Source organism: Bos javanicus, chromosome 22, assembly GCF_032452875.1.
Source record: "Bos javanicus breed banteng chromosome 22, ARS-OSU_banteng_1.0, whole genome shotgun sequence".
Lineage (NCBI taxonomy): Eukaryota > Metazoa > Chordata > Mammalia > Artiodactyla > Bovidae > Bos > Bos javanicus.
The window spans coordinates 13,149,371-13,171,602 of NC_083889.1; the positions used below are offsets into that span (position 1 = coordinate 13,149,371).

General features: G+C 45.0%; 1 protein-coding gene across 2 annotated transcripts in view; it reads left to right on the forward strand.

The window, feature by feature from the left end:
- Window positions 1-21,962, forward strand: part of MYRIP (myosin VIIA and Rab interacting protein) — a 230,431-nt gene extending 208,469 nt beyond the window's left edge. For both annotated transcript variants that reach the window (XM_061396028.1, XM_061396029.1), the window contains exons 12-17: window positions 1,156-1,350; window positions 9,852-10,013; window positions 14,770-14,874; window positions 14,987-15,047; window positions 16,677-16,795; window positions 19,806-21,962. In XM_061396028.1, the coding sequence (XP_061252012.1) occupies window positions 1,156-1,350; window positions 9,852-10,013; window positions 14,770-14,874; window positions 14,987-15,047; window positions 16,677-16,795; window positions 19,806-19,838 (675 nt within the window). In that variant the 3' untranslated portion in view covers window positions 19,839-21,962. The remainder of the gene's footprint in view (window positions 1-1,155; window positions 1,351-9,851; window positions 10,014-14,769; window positions 14,875-14,986; window positions 15,048-16,676; window positions 16,796-19,805) is intronic.
- Window positions 21,963-22,232: the final 270 nt, after the last annotated feature.

The window sequence follows — 22,232 nt, forward strand, 5'->3', positions numbered from 1 at the left end:
TTGGTGCTAAATGTTCAGATGAACTCAAAGATGCAGATGATTCTTTGTGGCTGAAGCACGTCCACTCCATCAAAGACCTTGGCCCAGATCTGGACTGATTATAACTTTGAGTCACGAATACAAAAACTGGAAGTGAATTGTGTCGGTCAGAAATGTGTTCAACCATAAATAATGGAAAATCTGGCCCACAAGGGTTCCAACAGGCAGGGAATTATTTTTCTCATGCATTTTCAGAGGCAGGGAGATTCGCAGCAGTACAGCTGATCCAGGGTCTATGTGGGCCAGGCTCTTTCAGTCTTTTTGATCCACCTGACTCAGCATTTTCATATCATCCTCACTCATGTTGACCTCCTAACTGCACACCTATGATCAAGGCAGGAGCAGGAGAGCATCTGCATCTGTTCACCTGATTAGGAAAACAAAAGCTTTGCTAGAAACCCCAGTGGGCTTTCCCTGCAGGCTCACTGGGCAGAACCATGTCACATGACTGCCCCTGGCTCCAGGGGAGGCTGGGAAATGGAGTGTATTTCTTGTTCAGCCTCAGTGGTGAAGGAAGGCAAGGAGGAATGGGCTTGAGGATGGATGTGAGTGAGCTAACAACACAGTGGCTACCAAGTGGCTGCAGAGAAACTCTTTCCGATCCTCTCAATGAACAGATGACAAAACTGAGTTCCAGAAATGGGAAGTAGCCTGACCAAGGTCCCATGTCTGGGTGAAATTACAGCCAGATCTAGAGCCCAGGCCTCCTCACTCACGGTCCAGAAAGCGACCCATTGGACCACATCATGAATGTAGTTTGACAGAGTCTGTGACTGCAGGTCTGCTGAGGAAAGAATATTATCCAGAAAACGAGGTGATGAATATGAAACTATCAGCAGTGGGCAAAGGACCTAGTAACTTCCCCCTGGGCTCCTCTTCCTCTCTCCCTAAGAATCTGAAATAATTCGCTGTGAGCCACAGTAGTTCATCAGGCCTCCTCTCAGTCCCCTCAGACTGGATAGGTATTTTAGAGATTCTCATTCCTTCAGCACATTGATGTGTGTGTGTGTTATGACAGAATCAGTCTCATGATGAGCACCATGATGATGTAGAATTTCCATGTCATTGTTAATGTTGTTCTTGTCTTCTGTCCCCTTCTGTTATTGGACCAAACAGAAGTATTCTGCTGTTTCTCTCTGCAACATCTCCACAGAAGTCCTGAAAGTCATCAACGCCACGGAGGAGTTGATCGCTGAGTCTGCAGGGCCCTGGGAGTTCCCGCCTGTCCCTCCTGATAGAGAGAAGGGGACATTTCCTCTTGGGACAGACCAAGCGAGACTGGATGAGCAGCTGACTTCCCTGGAGGAAAATGTAAGACAATGTGGATGTGCTCTGCTTAGGGCACACATACGTGAAGGAGGAGCTGATGATGTAACTCATCACAGAGGCCGAGGACACAAACACACCACTGCCATAGCATGTATATTCTCAGAAGGGTCTTAGACTGGGTTCCCCAGAAGCAGACTCCAAGATGAGGATTCCTATGCAACTGATTTATTAGGGAAGTGCTCCCAGGGAAGACTTATTTATAAGGGATTAGGGAGAGGGAAGAAGTCAAGCAAAGCTATGACCTTAGAGAGTAAGCCCAAAGCTGCAGGCAACTCCCGGGAGTGTGAGTTGCATCTCAGAGTTGTCCTGACCTGAGGCAAAGAAACCAGCCCTTCCTACAGCCAGCAGGCACCTCAGTCTCTCTGCATGCAGGCAAAGTGTCTGCTTCCCTGGTGACTCGGACAGTGAAGAATCTTCCTGCAATGCGGGAGACCCAGGTTCAATCCCTGAGTAAGGAAGATCCCCTGGAGGAGGGCATGGCAACCCACTCCAGTACTCTTGCCTGGAGAATCCCATGGACAGCGGAGCCTGGCGGGCTACGGTCCAAAGGGTCCCAAAGAGTAGGACACGACTGAGTGACAAACACTTTCACTTTCAAAGTGTCTACAGTAGCTCAAAGGTAGTCTTCTGCAGAGGTTTGGGTTATTAGAACCAAAAGCACACCCCAGCTTGGGAGTGGGGAGGGCAGTGAGCAGAAATTATATAAGGGATCCGTGGGGATCCATGTGGAATGTTGCCAGTGCCACTACAGAGAGTAAGAGTGGTTGCCAACAGAGCTTGCTGCTGCTGCTGCTGCTAAGTCGCTTCAGTCGTGTCTGACTCTGTGCGACCCCATAGACGGCAGCCCACCAGGCTCCCCGTCCCTGGGATTCTCCAGGCAAGAACACTGGAGTGGGTTGCCATTTCCTTCTCCAATGCATGAAAGTGAAAAGTGAAAGTGAAGTTGCTCAGTCATGTCCGACTCTTTGCGACCCCATGAACTGCAGCCTACCAGGCTCCTCTGTCCATGGGATTTTCCAGGCAAGAGTACTGGAGTGGTAGGTTACTGCAACTGGTCTGCCGTGCTTCACAGATAGGTCTGCTTGTAATGGATTTTTCTGTCCTTCCAACTAGTGAGGAAAGAAAGAAATAGATTCTTACATACAGATATGTACAGTCACTTTTAAGACCTCACTGAAGATTCAGTGAGAATTTTCCAACAACGCATCGCAGCCAGGGATGACACAGAGAAATCTGGACGTGACCACTCAGGTCATCATTACCATCACAGTTGGCATAGTCCCACTAGCAGAGCCAGTCAGGTGATTCTATCTTTCCTCCAGCAGAATCAACCCTAATTTGGAGATGCTCTAATGAATGGCATTCTCAGAAACCAGGAAATGTTATTAGAAAGATTTTTTTTTTTTGCCGGAAGTTGAAACAACAAATCTAAATGACTCAAAGTTAAAAAAAAAAACAAACAAACAGATTAGTTTTGCTTGAAAAGTGGAAGACTCTCTCCCTTTGGATTCCCATAAAACCTACACGTGTGTCTGCCTCACTTCATGTCGCTTTCGGTTCACTCATATATCTCCCATTAGATCAGCACCAATGACACTCTGCATCAGATAATCCTTTGTTGTGGGGCCTGTCCTGTACTTTGTAGGACAGGATGTTTGGCGGCATCCAATGGTCTCTGCCCATTCAATGCTGGAAGCTGCACCCTCCCAGATTTGACAGTCGAAAGTGTCTCCAGACATTGTCAAATCTTAGCGGGGGCGTGAGAGAAGACTATGGCACGATCATGCCCACGTTGGAAACCAGATATATAAATTCCCACAGAACCGGACCTGCTGCCTTTCCTATCGATAGCCCTCGCCCTTGGTCCTGAGCCTGACACAGAGGAGGTGCCCCAGAGATGTTTATCTGATGCATGGTTGCATGCATGCGTGTGTGCTCAGTCACTTCAATCATGTCCAACTCTTGGCGCCCTATGGACTGTAGTCTGCCAGGCTCCTCTATCCATGGGATTCTCCAGGCAAGAATACTGGAGTGGGTTGCCAAGCCCTTCTCCAGGGGATCTTCCCAACCCAGAGACCAAACCTGAGGCCCTTATGTTTCCTGCATGGGCCTCTCCCATGGTCTCTACCACTAGCACCACCTGGGAAGCCCAATACATGATTACATCAGATGAATATGGTACATTTTTTAAAAGCACTGTTTTACTCCTAACGTGCAGGTCTCTGTTCTTTAAACATGCCTGTAACTCTCAGGTGCTGTTAGTCCTCAAGTAGCCCTAATCCTGCACACACAGAGTTGAAAAGATTACAGATGTGGTTAACCAGGAAGGGATGAATTTTCTTTTTACAAAGTATGGTGTCAAAAAACTTACAATGCATGAAATAATCCAGATTTAAACAACAACGGCCAGTCCCCACGGCACATTGAAAGCAAAGACAGCATGCCTTTTTCTTTTCCTCTAAGGAGTGTATTGAAAAATACAATGGCCTTGGCAGAGTTTTCATATGTAAGATCCTTTTATTGTACATCATGTTTCTTTTCGTGGGTGCATTAACACTTTGAGTCCGAAACTCATCCTCTTAGCCACTGATTCAGGATGTCAGAAAGGCCAACAGTGGAAGGCTGGGAGTTACAGCTCCCTGCTCCCTGTACGGACCCTCTAAGATGCCTCTCTTGTTCACAAAGAGTTAACTGCCTACTTCCACCTCCTTCCCTACCCCGTCCAGCTTTTCAAATTTCACCTCTAAAGAGATTATTACATCTGTGTTCCTTTGAATTCTGTGGGTCTTTGAGTCATGGAAGGGATGATTTTTTTCTTTATCTCTTCAGTTCCCCAGATCACAGAGCCGTGGGCAGGTCGCTTGCTCTGCTGTTTCCAGGATGGAATTCAGTTGAGCAGCAGGAGAAGGGCAGAGCTGATTCTTAAACTGGCCTCTGGGTGCAGCTGATTTAATTAAACCAGGGCTTGTGTCTGTCTGTGTTCTAAAGAGCGCTCCTGCTCTCATTCCTCTGCTGCCTTTCTCCTTTGTGCCAAGGAGCCCAGGGACCAGCAGAAATAGAAATGGCAACACTTAGTCTGCTTTCTGAACACTGGCTTCTGCAGACCAAGACTCAGATAAAAGAGAAGATTTGCAAGAGAATGTCCACCTTTATGTAGACTTAGGAAGATTTCAGAGCTACATAAAATGAAATATGTCACATCCACATGTCAAATCTGTTTCATGAACTGCCTTGTTAATCCACTTAATTGGGGAAAGGGGGGCACAGGTTCATTGGAAAAGACCCTGATGCTGGGAAAGATTGAAGGCAAAAGGAGACGGAGGTGGCAAAGGATGAGATGGTTAGCTGGCATCACCAACTCAATGGACATGAATCTGAGCAAACTCCAGGAGGTGGTGAAAGACAGGGGAGCCTGGCGTGCTTCAGTCTGTGAAGTTGCAAAGAGCTGGACACGACTGAACAACAACAAACAGGGGATTTGAGAATCTCCTTTGTCTCTTAACTTTGACACTTCTGACCTGCTGCCTGGTTGTAAAGTCAGCTCTGTCTCACCTAAAGGTGGGAGGAACCTCAGCCTTCCCTGCACACACACAGTGGAGACTCAGTTTCTCAGATTAAATGCCTAGGGACCTCTGAAGCACAGGGTCCTACTGTACCTGTAGGGGTCTGGCTGGGAGAGGAGAGTTTCAGGAAAAGAGTATTGGCTCAGGTCTGGGCAAGGTTAAGGGATGCTGCAGTGCCCAGAGAGTAGGAGGAGGAGGAAGTAGCCACCACCCCCAGGCCATTATAGCCCAGGGAGAGCTGGAGCCTGGAAGAGCATCCCCTAGTGGGAGCTGCTGCCATGTAATCCAGGAAGGAAAGGGGATGGGGGGAGGCTCCAACTTCTTTCTCCTCCTGCCTTTGATCTTCTCATTGGCGAAACCCATCCCTGCCAGCAAGGGATCCTTGATGGTAAAGTTTGTATCGGTCAGCCTCGCAGAGAACAGAACAGAGCAGAGAAGAATGGAAAATGGATCTAGGGATCAACAGAGAATAACCAGCTTAACCATTCTAAAACCTGTAGTGTGAATGGGGGAACCCACCATGGCCACCTTGTGGGATTATGCAGGGTTGTGAGGGGGCAGCATGAGTGGGCTCCCTCACCATTACACCCCCATCTAAAGATCTTCTGAAAGAGACCATCGGGGGTACCCCATAATTCCCAGCCACAGAGCCAGTGGAGGAACAGTCTCAACGTCCTTTTCAGTTCAGTTCAGTCACTCAGTCATGTCGGACTCTTTGTGACCCCATGGACTGCAGCATGCCAGACTTCCTTGTCCATCAGCAACTCCCAGAGCTTGCTCAAACTCATGTCCATTGAGTCGGTGATGCCATCCAACCATCTCATCTTCTGTTGTCCCTTCTCCTCCTGCCTTCAATCTTTCCCAGAATCAGGGTCTTTCCCAATGAAGTCAGTTCTTTGCATCAGATGGCCAAAGTATTGGAGCTTCAGCTTCAGCCTCAGTCCTTCTAGTGACTATTCAGCATTCAGGGTTGATTTCCTTTAGGATTGACTGGCTTGATCTCCTGGCTGTCCAAAGGACTCTCAAGAGTCTTCTCCAACACCACAGTTCAAAAGCATCAATTCTTTGGTGCTCAGCTTTCTTTATGGTCCAACTCTCACATCTATACATGACTACTGGAAAAACCGTAGCCTTGACTAGATGGACCTTTGTTGACGAAGTAACGTCTCTGCTTTTTAATATGCTGTCTAGGTTGGCCATAGCTTTTCTTCCAAGGAGCACCCATCTTTTAATTTCATGGCTGCAGTCACCATCTGCAGTGATTTTGGAGCCCAAGAAAATAGTCTGTCATTGTTTCCATTGTTTCCCCATCTATTTGCCATGAAGTGATGGGACTGGGTGCCATGACCTTAGTTTTTTACTTCTGCCCTAAAAGTTTCGGCGATGCCAAGTACTCTGTAGTATGCAGTTAGTGGTAGCAGGCACAGTGGGACAGCCACGGGGGCACCCACCTCTGACCCACAATCTAAGACCAGGCAGAGGAGGTTGACCTTCCTTCTCAAAGCCCTTGAACAGCCCCCACAGCACAGGTGAGGTAGAACTTCTGGAAGTGATCATAGCTCTTTGCTCTCAGAGACAAGAAAAGAAATCCTATCTGCTGCTGTCTAACCTTAGTCCCTTGACGTGTATTTCATGGAAGCCAAGTCCAACGAGATGCTCTAAGATCAAACAGGCTTGAGAAACCCATAAACTCTTTCTAGGAAAATTGAGATACATGTTAGCACATTAAAGACTCTGAGAAGTTCTACAATAAGAAATCTGTTTAATATTCTGTATCCTAGGGGCTTTGATCATAATGTCCTTCCTTAATGAAACACTTATTCTCATCCATTGAACAGTTTAAGAAAGGCTTGTTGAACCAGGAGCCAAGCAGTGGGGTCACAGGCATCAGTAACTAGAGTTTGGAGGGGATGTAGATTGCTCAGATGTGGTAACCATATTTCTTGCCAAAAGTGCACCGTAATTAAGCAAGCAATACCAAGTTGACAGTTTTCAAATGGGTTATTTTTAAGACTAGAATAACATTTTCATTATATAGCATGTTAATTTTTGTTATTTCAGCCTGGCCACAGAGCCAGTATCACGTCCATCTGTAACCACAGTGACTCTAGTACCTTTATGCCAAAGTTTGAACTATAAATCGTCATAACATTCCAATTGAGATTAAGTGTCATGGTAATCATAGATTGGGCTTCCCTGGTGGTAGAGTAGTAAAGAATCCACCTGCAATGCAGGAGATGTGGGAAATGGGGGATCGATCCCTGGGTTGGGGAGATCCCCTAGAGGAGGAAATGGCAACCCACTCCAGTATCCTTGCCTGGGAAATCCCAGGGACAGAGGAGCCTGGTGGGTTCCAGTTCATGGGGTCCCAAAGAGCTGGACACGACTGAGCACACCGTCATAGGGCAGGGTGGCTAAAGGCATGAAATCTGGCACCAGCCCTCTGGCTCAATAAATACCTGTCATGATCATCATCACAGCCATGACCATCATCACCCTCCTCTAATCCTTTGGGTGCTTGTAAGTTCCTGTGGAATGGGTGTCAGTGCCAAACCTCTGAACCTCCCCGCCCCGCTAGTGCCGGGAAAGCATGCTTTCAGGGAACACAGAGTAAAAGATGAACATTCTGGCCTTGCTGAGGACTTGGAGCGATTTCATACTGCTTTGTCTTGGCAGAGAAAATAAGGAATGTTGGTGGATGACTATGCTGGTGAGAGAACAAGATGCTATTGAGTTGATATGGCCATAGGGTATGACGACATTTAGTTTTCCATATTTCTGGAAATATCAAGGTTATGAGACCTTATGTCATGTTTAACCACTGATACACTTAAATTATTCATTTTATTTAAATCATAATTACAAATTTTGGTTCATTGTGAAAAGCTCTCAGTTTATGTTTTAAATGATCATATCAAAATAAATTCACCATTTTGGGTGTGGCTACCAAAAATATAATACCCAAACTCAAACTGTCATGGCCATCTCTCTAATCTTTTCTCCCCTCTCCCCCTCCCTCCTCCTCCTCTTCCTCTTCTCCTACTCTTCTTTCCTCTTTCTCTGTCTGCAATTTTTCTCCCTTTCTGAAGATAAATTTTTCAACCTCACAGCTTTTTCTCCCCTCAAATAGCTTTGAAATATTCATCATTTTCTTCATCGGACAAAAAAAAAGTTTTTCTTATTTTGAAGATGAAGAACATATGGCTGTATTAAACTGTGAAGATCTTTAGAAACAGAAGTTCTCTAATACTCGCCTGTGATAAGGAAATATAACACTAAGGGCAAACTGCAATAGGGCGATGGCCAGCAGACATGCGATGTATGACCCCGGCGTGAGCGATCAATCACCCGGCATGACGCCAGACGTGGCGGTCGCCGCTGGAAGCTCCCACAGCCCAGCTAGTCCTGTCTGGTAATGCACGGTCAAATTTGCTTTCATCACACCTGCGCCTGCTTTTGTTCCACACTGAAAAGCTTTGTCAAACTGCCAGTTTTCACACAGATGTATGAATCATGCCAAGGAACTGACCGAGTTGGAGTATCTCAGGGGTCTTCGCCCTCCTCGTCCACACTCAGCATCACTCAGCGCAGGTGATCTGTGTGCACGGCTCTTGGACTGCCTAACTCTGTTATATTTTTACCTCAAGTTAAAAGAACAGTTAAAGAAGGGGCGGTGCGCATCGTTCAGATCAACTCAAAATGATTGTGATTACGTGTTAAACCTCATGAATCTCTCTTTAATTAATTACTTCTCTAGATACATCTGGTTCCTGTGTTGTCCCTTGTTTCATTACATTGTTAATTAGGCTGAAGGGGCATTTGTTTCATTCACCCTGTCCGGCATCCCTCGGCCTGAATTATTTCAACGATTTACTTTCTGTTTGCCCATGTTTTTGTTTTTTGGCTTTGCCACATGGTATGCAGGATTCAGGATCTTAGATCCCTCGGCCAGAATCAATCCCGTGCCCCCTGCAGCGGAAGCTTGGAGTCCTAAGCACTGGACCAGCAGGAATCTCCTTGTTTGCCCACTTTTATGAGAATCACATTATAAACTCATAAGCCAAAGTAATTTTTCCTTTAATTTCCCCTCAAATTACTTCTATCTTATTTTCTCTTTAGTTTTCAGTCAAAGTGAAAGTGGAAATCACTCAGTCATGTTCGACTCTTTGTGACCTCATGGACTATACAATCCATGGAATTCTTCAGGCCAGAATACTGGAGTGGGCAGCCTTTCCCTTCTCCAGGGGATCTTCCCACCCCAGAGATCAAACCCAGGTCTCCGGCATTGCAGGCAGATTCTTTACCAGCTGTCTTACATTAAACAGATTTCACATGCTTCTCCACATCATACTATTTTCTCAGAAATAAAGTATTACAAATATCAGGTTCCTTTTCATTCCCTTAATCTGATTCAAGCAAGCTAATATACCTGTTCAGAGATAATTCACTCAGAATTTGTAATTGGTTTAAATTAATTTCACCTCTTTCGTGTTCTCTGAATTTTTCCCAGTTACTAAATGCCAACCAAAAATTTTATTGGAAAAACTGCATCATGAGTTTTCCTCCTTGTTTCTTCTGTCCTGATACTATGGTTGTTATAGTTGCTGGACAAATTCACAGTTTATGTAGCTTATCTCATGTATTTTTATACTATTTTATCATATTTTTAGAATTTGCAAACTATTTTTTCTCCCAGGAAAGGCTGGGGGAAAAGGAGGTGTGTCTGACAGTGAGGGGGTGGGAAGACCTTATGTTACCACTTACGTGTAAAGAATGTTTATAAATGGGGGATTCCCTGTCTCTTTTTCCCAATGTTGAGTCTAACTCTTTCTCACTCCCCTGAATTGTAGCATCCCCTGAAAGGGCCCCACCAGCCCCGGGCCCACAGGCCTGAGCTCAAAGGCCATGCCTCCTCTGCAGGTGTACCTGGCTGCAGGCACTGTGTACGGACTTGAGGGCCAGCTGAGCGAGCTAGAGGATGCCGCCCGGTGCATCCACAGCGGCACGGATGAGACCGAGCTGGCAGATCTGGAGGACCAAGTGGCCACGGCAGCAGCCCAGGTCCACCACGCCGAGATCCAGGTAAGAGCTCTCCCCTATGCCCAGGTGGAGGCAAAAAGAGGGGGTGCCTCATCTCCCACGAGAGTCGTCTCTAAGCCTTTGTATCTGTCCGTTCCTGCCGTCTCCAGCAGACTTCATGGACATGGTCCTCCCAGGATGCCACCAAATCCTCCTTTTCAAAGTGCAGCCCTCCTCTCCCTGAATTATAGCCTTGATAATATACGTCTTCCAAACCTATGCCATCTTCCTCTTTGACAAATTCTCTGACCCTTGCTATAGAGGCTCCCACCCCACCCCAAGACCAGCTTCCCTAACCTTTAGCATGTTGTTGATTACCTATTTAATGCCAGTGTTCCCCATGATAGACTGAAAGTTTCTTGAGAACAGGACTCTAGCTGTCTAGCTTAACACCATAAGTCCAGTGCCTAACATAACACCAGACATGGGTTTGGGGCCCAATAACATTGAGAGGAATAAATGAATGAAAAATTAAGTGTAGAATTCTTAGACCAGTATTTTGCATGATTTTCAATGTGGCTGTTTTAGAACTAACTACTATATTTTCTGTAACTTTCTGAAGATGCTTGTTTGCAGTTTTCATGGATAGCCTCTTAGCCTCTGATTCTGGATCAGAATTGACTGTGGACTAAGTGATTCTCAGACTGGGGTCTGTGGACATACGCATATTCAGGGACCCACGAAAAATGCTGGTCTCTGCAGCATAAGCTCAGTGTAGATCCCTGGTTCACTGATATTTCTGTAGACCCTGCATCTCAAAACTTGCCTCGTTTGGAGAATGGGCATCAGTAGAAACCATCTCTGGACAGAGAAGATGACAGTCTTGGGTGATAATTATTTTTTTTTTGATAATTATTTTTAAATAAATATTTCTATTTTAAAGAGTCAAAAATCACAACAACTGCTGATACTATTAAGCATTCTTGAGAATGGGAGGGCACCAGTTCTGTGCTAGGAATGGCCTGGGAATGGGCTCATCACATATGACCCTGTTGACTGTTTATTACCAGCAAGAATGGCTGAAGAGCAACTCTCCTCAAATAAAAATCATTTCCCACAAATGCCCCTCAACATTTAATCAATTCATAGTCAGTGTGATATAAAATAGAATCAAGTCATTTGTTTTCTGGGGGTGTAGTTTGCAGCAAATATTTCTCAAATGGCTTGGCAGGAAGTAATATTGTTTATGGATGACTGGGAGGGTTTTATTGGATAATTAGTTATTTGTGATTCCAAATTTTTCTAGGCTTAAATTACTGCAGCCATGTTTTATGGAAGAAAATCCTGGCATCCAAAATATCTATTTTCCTTGTGTTTGCATGTGCCTTGTTGTTGTCGTTTAGTAGCTCTGCTGCTGCTGCTGTCGCTTCAGTCGTGTCCGACTCTGTGCGACCCCATAGACGGCAGCCCACCAGGCTCCCCCGTCCCTGGGATTCTCCAGGCAAGAACACTGGAGTGGGTTGCCATTTCCTTCTCCAATGCATGAAAGTGAAAAGTGAAGTCGCTGAGTCATGTCTGACTCTTAGCGACCCCATGGACTGCAGCCCACCAGGCTCCTCCGTCCATGGGATTTTCCAGGCAAGAGTACTGGAGTGGGTTGCTATTAGTAGCTCAGTTGTGTTCAACTCTTTGCGACCCCGTGGACTGTAGCCCACCAGGCTCCTCTGTCCATGGGGCTTGCCTGGAGGCAAGAATACTGGAGTGGGTTGCCGTTTCCTTCTCCAGGGGATCTTCCCAACCCAGGGATCGAACCTAGGACTCCCGCATTACAGGCAGACACTTTAACCTCTGAGCCACCAGGGAAGCCCGCCTGGAGGGTAGATGTGCTGAATTATGTTCTTAGCTTAGGTCAGATTCCGGGGACGCCTTCACTTTGGAGTTTACCTTTGGGACAGGCTTGCCGGGTGCTCAAGGAGAGTGCAGGGCCATCCACGGGGCAGCGTGCTAAGAACAGCTGGCCACTGTGTCCTGCAGGGTCACCTCTGTGAGCATTCCTGGGAAATGTCTCTCTTAACTCTTAATATCAGGAAAAGCTGTTCTCCTAAATACTTGGTCTTTATCTGTGAACACAGAGTCCTACACTGATCTTTTTGCTTTGGCTCCCAGAAAACTCAGAACTAAACTGGTCATCCCCTTCTATTAAGAGCGAGGGTAAGGGTCCCTGGGTATTTGGTCTTAGGAATTAATGGAACACAATTAGACAGAAAATGATAGATAGGCAGATAGACAGATAGATAAAATGCAGGCAAAACCAACCCTCAGCAATCTCCTTTGCTCTTTCTTCATCCTTTGCCCGTGGACTAAAGCAGGAAAAATTAACCCTTCTTATTCCAGAGCCTGGCAGTCAGCAAATCAGATCAGCAACTTGCTGTCTTCAAGGGGAGGAGCCCTCTGAGCAGAGCCCTCTGAGCAAATCCATCCATCAAAATTGCTTCCAGGAGAGAGTGTGGGGTCTCACTCACACAAGTTGCTAATGACTGACAACAGTTTATCAGCAATCTGTTTGTCTCTAAACCAAGGGAATGCCCTCCTCAGTGTGAAATTTGAGGAATCAGAATAGGCAGGCCTCTGGGGGGCAGGGAGGGACGAGGGCTGCACAGTGGCCCCTGCTGGGGACTGGCTGCTGGGCAGCTCACTAGTGTTCTTTGACCAGCTGCCACATCCTGGCCTTTACCTGCCTCCTCCTCCTTCTCTGAGTAAGACTGCGGGATAGGGGAAGCATCTCCCATATCTGCTGCCCTTTCAGACCTTCTCTCTGCATCTCCTAGAGCAGCTCTCTCCATGGGCTTCATCCAAAGAAGCCCTCAGTAAATGACAGCGGAATTAGAATTCGTCTTGCGCAGCACAAAATAGCTTAGGGACAGGGGAGGCAATGGGCTTTCCAAGTGGCTCAGATGGTAGAATCTGCTTGCAATGCAAGAGACCCAGGTTCAATCCCTGGGTTAGGAAGATCCCCTGGAGAAAGAAATGGCAACCTACTCCAGTATTCTTTTTTTTCTTTCTTTCTTTATTTTAATTGGAGGACCATTACTTTACAATATTGTGGTGGTTTTTGCCATACATCGACATGAATCAGCCATGGTGCACATGTGTCCCCCATCCTGAACCCCCCTCTCACCTTCCTCCTCACCCCCTCCCTCAGGGTTGTCCCAGAGCACTGGCTTTGAGTGCCCTGCTTCATGCATCGAACTTGCACTGGTCATCTATTTCACATATGGTAATATACATGTTTCAATGCTGTTCTCTCAAATCATCCCACCCTCGCCTTCTCCCAGAGTCCAAAAGTCTGTTCTTTACATCTGTGTCTCTTTTGCTGCCTTGCATATAGGATCATCATTACCGTTTTTCTAAATTCCATGTATATGCATTAATATACTGCATTGGTGTTTTTCTTTCTGACTTACTTCACTCTGTATAATAGGCTCCAGTTTCATCTACCTCATTAGAACAGACTCAAATGCATTCTTTTTTATGGCTGAGTAATATTCCATTGTGTATAGGTACCACAGCTTCCTTATCCATTCGTCTGCCGATGGACCTCTAGGCTGCTTCCATGTGCTAGCTATCACTCCAGTACCCTTGCCTGGAGAATTCTATGGACAGAGGAGCCTGGCCGGGTACAGTCCATGGGGTCACATAGAGTCGGACACGACTGAGCAGCTGACACAGGGAAGGCAGTGAAGACGTCGGGGTGGAGGGCACACACGTTGGGCTGGGCCTGCTTTCAGGTCTCCCGTCTGATGCCCCAGCACACCCAGGCTGCGTCATAGCCCCCTCCCTCAGCTCTGCCAGCTTCCTCCTGCCTCCTCCAGTGTCCCCCATGCCAGGTCTTGGCAAGAGGCCTCTGAGGATGCAGCAGCATGGTGCGGGCATGGGCACTGGCATTAATTCTGAGCTCTGCTGTGAGATGTGGGTGCATCACTCATCCCTCTGAGCCACAGTTTCCTCGTCTGTAAAACCAAGAGGACGGTGCCTGCGTCACAGGATTATGACCGAAGCATGAGTGAGTTCATTTATTTAAAGCACTCAGCATGGTGATGGCACACAGTGATGCCCTTTTCTAAGAGCAGGGACCATGTCTTCTTCACCCCTGGGGACATGGACCGACGGGGATTCTTTCCTAGCACTGAGTGGACTGTTGTTCTCCTTATCTACCTTAAGACATTGTTGGAGAAGAAATCTGAGCTCCTTCTCACCTTCCGATGTTATAGTGAAGGAAACCAATGCCCAGAGGCTGGAGGGAGTTTCTCAAAGCCACTTGGCCTCTTCATAGAGGAAACGGACTTGAATCAGGTGCTGCTGGGCCTCCCACCTAAGACCTGGAGCTGTGATTTTGGACTCTCGGAGTCATGGAAGAAGGAAGGTGGATCTCCAGCTCCTACTTGCCTTTCAAAACTCACAGCGTGTTGCCTCCCAGGGAAGTCTTCCTGGACCCCACCCCCACCCCTATGCTGAGCCCGGTGGCCCTGGGCCAGGGTTCCCATCATGCCCCAGGCTTCCATTTATCCCTCAGGGACCTCTGACAGGGGTGACATGCTCTAGAGCTAACAACTGGAAAATTGAGTTTACAAAGAGGGATCCGTGGTTTATTTTCTTCACTACAGTACCAGGTAGAGACATGCCTGGTGGAAGTTGAATGAATGAATGAATGAGCATATATCAAAGCAAATTTGTTTTCTATAGGTTCATAACACTTTTAATAAAGATTCTCTCCTCCTGGACTTTATGCCTACTGATTCTGTCTTTCTCTTGCATTAAGATTTCTGATATTGAGAGCCGGATTTCAGCCCTGACCAATGCAGGGTTGAACATAGCACCCTGTGGGCGCCTCACCAGAAAACGAAACCAGAAGCAAAGGAACCAGGTGAGTTTGTCCCTCGCTCCATCTGCTGGAATACCACATGACCTGGAAAACGCAGAAGATAAAACACCTGTGGCTTCACGAAGGAGTGCTGATGCCTGTGTTCTGTTTGTAGGTACAAACCATAGACACGTCAAGGCATCAGAGGAGGAAACTGCCTGCTCCACCGGTGAAAGGTACGCTTACATCAGACCACAGAGCCACCCAAGAATCAAGCCTGACTCATTCACTTAGAGTAACTCAGAGATCTGAGTTTGAGGACCAGATCTAATGAGGTGTTCTCATCCAGAATTACCCTTGTGGAGAGTCTGTCTTGCTTTGGATTCCTCCAAGAGGCAGACCCTGGGACAAGGATGTGATATGGGAGGTAACTCCCAAGAAACACGGATATGGGAAGAGAGAAATGATTCAGGGAAGGAAGTTAAGCCAATACAGTGTACTTTGATCAGTATTAATAGTTTGCTTCTTTGTGCAAATGATGCTAAACCCTGATGGGGACTTCTGGGAGACAGTATTAACCGTATCTCACACTTTCCTGCTCAAAGAATTAGGAAGATGAGGTTTTTCAACTCTCATCTTTGCTTGAAGGTTATTTTGGGCAGGGACATTAACTCCCTGGTACTTCTGACCTGCCCCATCACTCATGGGCTAAGAGAGAGTGGTGGTGCCTGCAGCAGGATGCTGTCAGAGTGGACTGGGATGGTGACTGTCAGGGAGATGTGAGCACACGCCGAAAGCATCTAACTCAGGGCCCGACTTAGAGGGATTCCAGTAATGCCAGTCCCATCGCCCGTATCTACTGGTCGTTTTCAACCATCTCCCTGGATTCAGAAGCCACAGAGTGAGGATGCCAAACTAAAAATTTAGACCTACAAAGTAAAAGAGTAGAAAGTCAGTGGATACATGTTTGAGTCCTGGGTCTACCCTTCACTGTTCAACAAACATTTACTCAATGCCTACTTTATATTCCACGGAGCCCTAAACAATGAAAATACACTGCAGATCCATGAGCTCTTATTTTGAAAGCCTTGGGTCTCTATGTGTTTCAGAATCATTTGGACATTAGAAAGGCAATTCGGTCTGTGTGCCGTGTGCTTCCTAACAGCCCCCTCCGCGTGGTGTCTGGTGTAGCGTCTGATAAACACATCAGTACCCTGCAGCCAAGTGTGAGAATGCTCATGCTCTGTGGGCGGGACAAGGACCTGAAACGGCCACTTGTCAGCTTACATCAGGTTTTGCCATTAGGCAGTTTTGACTCCAAAGTCATAAAGATTTGCCTTTTTTTTTTTTTTTTTGAGCCTTTTATATTTCGGAATTGCAAATAAGAGTTAGTAGACTGTATTGGATTATCTCCAAGCTACCTTTTTGCCAGAAAGCCACCAATGAATGATGCTTTGGTTTATTTGATCTACCCCAAAATAAATAAGGACTTCCCTGGTGGCTCAGAGGGTAAAAGCGTCTGCTTACGATGCGGGAGACCTGGGTTTGGTTCCTATGTTGGGAAGATCCCCTGGAGAAGGAAATGGCAACCCACTCCAGTACTCTTGCCTGGAAAATCCCATGGACAGAGGAGCCTGGTAGGCTACAGTCCATGGGGTCACAAAGAGTCAGACACAACTGAGTGACTTCACTAGTCACTAGTCAAAATAAATAAACAGAAAAAAACGTTCCCACAGTCAGACCTATGGACCCAGAATGAGATGCCAATTCTAGAACAAAAATCTGGGTAGACTGGACAGCTGCTCCTTCTTCCTTAACCATCAGTCCAGCTTCCACATGATACTTATTCCTGTGTTTCCTTTTAGCTGAAAAAATTGAGGCGTCTTCAACAGCCACCATTAAAACATTTAACCGCAACTTCATTCTCCAAGACTCCTCGACAAACGGGACTAAAGAAAGGAATAGCACCCCCAAGGATTTGATAGTAAGTCATCTCTGTCTTAATGCCAGTTACTTTCACTATTGATGGCACCTCCATTCTGCAGCCATTCTTTCTGTGGATCCCCAGTCAGAACTTCCTGCATGATCTCATGGTCTGTTGGTTAAATGACAGGGTTCCTTATATTGCTAAACTCCTGGGTATGTGAATACATTCTCTCAGCTATATCTCCAGCTCCTTTTAGGAACCAGGTTTAATATAAGAGAAATAAAAACATGTAGACAAAATGTAAGGTCTAATTGAGGTGTACAAGTTTTTATTCTGCCTTTGGTTCATATTCACTCTTCCTTAAATTTCTTGTTAGCCATTAATTACTTGTGTTCCTACAAAAAAGTCAGCAGCTGCCCATAAATGTGGCAAAGAAAGGGATAATGGATAATTTGCATAAACCTGGAGATCACGTAAGAGGGCTAAGGGATTACACCAACATATGCTTCAGAATTTTGCAAATGCTCGATGCTGCTTACGTGGGAGGTAAAGATCCAGCTGAACTGCCCCGGGGATACTGATAATGCTGAGGGGGCAGAAGATGGCTGGTGACAAGACTGAAGCACAGGCAGACCTTTTATGCATCACCTGTTGCTCCCTTCCCTTCCCCCCCGCACTGCCCCTGTGTCCTGAGCACACAGACACCAGGAAATGGCACAATGGAGGGCACGCTCTTTTGAACTACAAGTTACTACATCTCTCAGGCACCATATGGCAACTGTGCGGCCCATTGCCTTTGCTTCACTGGTGAGCCAGTACCCCGACCTTCCAAAGTCCAACCACCTGGCTCCTGGCCATTATTGCAAAGACCTAAAAAGATGCATTATTACTCTAAAAGGGCAGACCACTAGGGCCAGGGAAGGAATCTGTTATAAATAAGACAGTTAAAAATAAATTACCTTAGGGGAAAGTGGGAGGGTGGGGAAGAGGGATAAATTAGGAGTTTGAGATTAACATATACACATTAGTATATATAAAAATAGACAACCAAGAAGGACCTACTGTATAGCACAGGGAGCCGTACTCAACCTATAAGGGAAAAGAATCTGAAATATATATACATACATACACCTAGGCTGCCAAGGTGGTGCTAGTGGTAAGAACCTACCTGCCAATGCAGGAGACATGACTTGGGTTCAATCCCTGGGTCAGGAAGATCCACTGGAGGAGGGCATGGCAACCCACTCCAGTATTCTTGCCTGGAGAATCCCATGGACAGAAGAGCTTGGCGAGCTACAATCCATAGGGTTTCACAGAGTCAGACACGACTGAAGCGACTGAGCACGAAGCTCGCATATATACCTGACTCACTTTGCTATACTCCTGAAACTAATACAACATTGTAAATCAACTATACTTCAATATTATTAAAAAAAAATAAAGAGAATAAAGCTCCAGGTCCCCCCTCTCTTAAAATTAAAAAAAAAAAAAACAATAAATAAATTACCTTCCATAGAGATAGAACATAGATAAGTGGTTGCCAGGGGTTCTGAGGAGGGAGCATAGAAAGAAATGCTTAAGGATAAGAGGTTTTACTATAGAGTGAGGGTATGTTTTGAAACTTGACTGAGCTGGTGGCTATGTAACATTGACAATGTACTAAATGCTGCTGAATTGTTCATTTTTAAATGGTTAATTTTATGTTTGTGAATTTCACCTCAGTAAATTTTTTTTTAATAAGTTAACTTTAAATAACACAGAAAGGTTAAAAATGAAAGGATAGACGATGTTTGCTAAATAAATGGAAAGAAAAAACAAAGGGCAGGAATGCTACTTTCAAACAAAGTAGAATCCAAGGCAGGAAGCACACAGAAGAAACAGGAGGGGGCATGTTTAGATATTGATAAAATAAAGGAAATCATGAGCCTTTCTTGAACTGGAAAACAGAGCAATTTAATGTGCCATGGTTAATGACTTTAAAATTCTCCTATCAGCCCTTGGAAGCCCAGTACACCAGAAATACATACAAATTATATAATTTAGAATAGTGTAATGACTAAGCTTTAATTAGGAAATATATCTAAAAAACATATCTAACTTTACACTTAACAGAGAGTTCACTTTCTTTCCAAACATCAGTGGACCACTTATAAAAACTGATTTTATACCAACTACAAAGAAAGCCTCAATAAATTCCCACAGGTAGAAAGTATAAAACTACCCTCTGTGACCCCAATCCTCAAAATAATCTCACATGTTCTGAAACTGTTGAAACCCCAACAACCAAAGCCTGATGGGGCTGGTAAGTGTGTACACATCTCCATGCTCACTTACACACACAGACACATACAAATCACACACCAGTAGTGCTTCTTCAGAAAGGTGAGGCATGCTAAATAAAATATTAGCAAATTAAATGCAGGGGTACTTTAAATAATAAATTACCAGATAAATCTTACAGAATGCAACAAGACCTTTAATACTGAGATAATGATTAATAAATCCCACAAAAAATTCATTCTTTCCAGATTAACTTATAATCTAATTCTCGTAAAATTCTTAGTGAGATTTTCTTAGAACTAAAGTTCATATAGGAATAAATATGAACGAATAGACAAGGGCAATTTGCAAAGTTAAAATGGTTTTCCTGCCAGATTTTTAAATAAATTAAAAACTGTAAAGAAATTGATGATTAATGAAATAGAATAGAAAGCTCAGAAATAGATACAGGCACATATGAAAGTCTGTTTTATGAATTTTTTAAGCCTTAGGAACCAGTAGAGAAGGTATAGATAATTAAAAAAAAACAACAACAACTGTGCTTGGCAAATTAGCCAATGGGATGTAGTCGGAAGGGAATCAGTTTGTCTCACTCCATATACCAGAATGAATTTCAGATGGATTAAGAAGTACATGTAGAAATACATCACTTTTTGAGTGCTGTGAACTGTTCCACTGGGCAATGGGCATGAATACCTTTCATGACATAAAAAAGCAGCAGACGTTGTTAATGGCCTCGCCTGCTTTCACCGAGTGGCTGATTGCACCTGCTCGTTTTCCACCTCAGGAGCCCACCCTGGAGTCTGCTGTGATGTGTTAGCACCGTGGAGCCCCACTGCCAGTGACCCACTGCCTCCGGCGTACACGACAGTGCCTTGCCCCAACAGCCATCGAATTGCTGCACGGATTTCCACCTGAGGAGAGGGCCTGGGGAGGCCACAGCGCACCCCTGCACAGGGCTGTCCTGACACCTCAGCCAGAAAGCAGACCCAGACTTCAGCATCAAGGTCTTGCCTACTCTCTGCCTTAGGCTCCCAGGGGAATCCAAGACAGAACCCCAGACGCTGGCTTCCAACAGCAGAGCTCCATGTTCAAAAGATGCGTCCTCTCCCTGTTCACTTTGCTCTGTGTGTGGTCTTTAAGACTTCATTTTATTTTATTTTTTTTACGCTTTTGATTCAACTAGAATTACATGTCAACAATTTGTCCCAAAATACAGTGCTGGGGTCAGGGGATAGTGGAGGGAAGGGTGTTAACATTTAAGTCATCAGTTCTTATTAATCTCTCACAGGCATGTCTGTCCTACAAATGCTTAGGAGAAAAGTGAAATGCCCCTGTAGTGAGCACTAGGGACTGTCTAACTTGGGAGCCCTCAACATCAAAGTCTCCCTCTAGCCACCTTGTTCTTGCTGGCTTCTCGCCCACCACACCACCAATTCCTCCCATCACTTTAAAGTCGGAAGCCACAGGACAGAAAGCTCTCACTCACCCATGCCATGCCCGAGTCTATCTGAAACAATGTCTCATCAAGAATTCAGGGCTCTTCCTTGGACTTGCTGAGAGTCTCCCCGCTCTGAAGGGGAGAGGGGCCTGAGAAAGCCCACCATTGGCTTAACTTTAGTGCATTGTCCAGAATCAGTAAGATGTGGTTTAGCAATGACCGCGTCTAAATGAGGTTTTAGGTAACTGGATGATTGCAGAATACAACCACACAAGGAAATGCTGTACTCCAAAATTTACCTCCCAATAAAAATTCAGCCGAAGTAGTAAGAAGACCCTAAAGATAAAAATGGTTAAGGACCAGCCTGAGAAAACTTGCATGTCTGAATAAAGCAAGGACCAACTATGAACTCAACAGACGCAAGAGTTGACGCTAACTCCCCTTGTGTGGTCTCAAATGCATGACTGTTCAGTGTGTTTATAAAAGCAAATGGAGTTGGAATTTCACTCAATTAATTGAGTACTAGCAACCTTTTTTAAAATTTTCCCCTTGTATATTTTGAATCCAAGGAAGAAGGTACAAGATGGAAAGTAAAGGAATAGCATGATTGATGTTTATTAAGGGACTGCTCTGAAGGAGGCGATGGACTTACCATTCTAATCCTTATAGCAACCCTATTCAGTAGGTATCCCCATTTTTCAGATGAGGAGACTGAGGGCCAGAGTGATTAATTTGCCAAAATCAGACCTTTAAGCTAAGTGTAATTTGAACGCCTGACAAAGCCTCATTCTGTGTTGTTTTCAACTTCTCTGTTCTTTTGCTGCTGTGCACATTTCCAGACCTGACTTGCTGCTGAAATGTGTGTTATGATCCATTCCTGATGGGGGTCTACCTATCCTCCAGTAATATTCCTTGCTGATGCTGTATATGTGTTATCCAACAGAAATGAGTCCTTTGAAATAAAGTAAATCTTTGGCTTTTCGTTCTGTTGGCGTGGTTAAAAGCAAACAAATACACAATTTTAAAACACAACAAAAAAGATCTGAGTTCCAAATAGAGCGTTTTCTTTAAGAGGCATGAAAAGCAACTACTGTTGTGTTACAGTGTTAAAATATTCAGTTTTCCTTGACAAAAATGTGTACTGTGTAAGCCTTGCAAAAAAAAAAAGAAGAAGAAGCCTGCTCTATGGCATTTGAATTTTTATAAAGGTTTCCTTGTGCCAAATAAGTGCAAAGATTTAATTTACTATTAAAATCCATACACATATGTTATAGTTCCAGAAGAATTATTTTGTCATCAAGTGATTTTGATCTTCAGTGTCAATATTTATATTTAGATTAATTTTTATAAATGAAAATATTTTAATGGTTTAAGAAAATGAGGCCAATAGGACCATATCTTTGATGACTTCTGAAAGTATGCTTGCCTTCATGTTATATGCACATTGCCAAGAATTACTGTCAAGAAAAATGATCAAGAAGTAAAAGTCATTTATGAAAATAATGTTTGTGGGTGTGTGATTTTTTCGGTTTTGGTTTTATTGGTTACAGAAGACTGGGAATGAAGAAGGGGTAGGGAAGTCAATGGCTAGTCATTGGCAGGGCCAAGATGCAAAGCCATGGTTGCCCCATACCCCATGTTCCTTCTGGTTATACCACTCACCTCTCCACTGCTTGTCTTCCTGAGAACAGAATCGCCCAGGACCACCTCTACTGAGGGGTCACTCAGGTAAGACTAGCAGTTCTCAAAGCAGGAGGAGGGGCAGTGTGATTT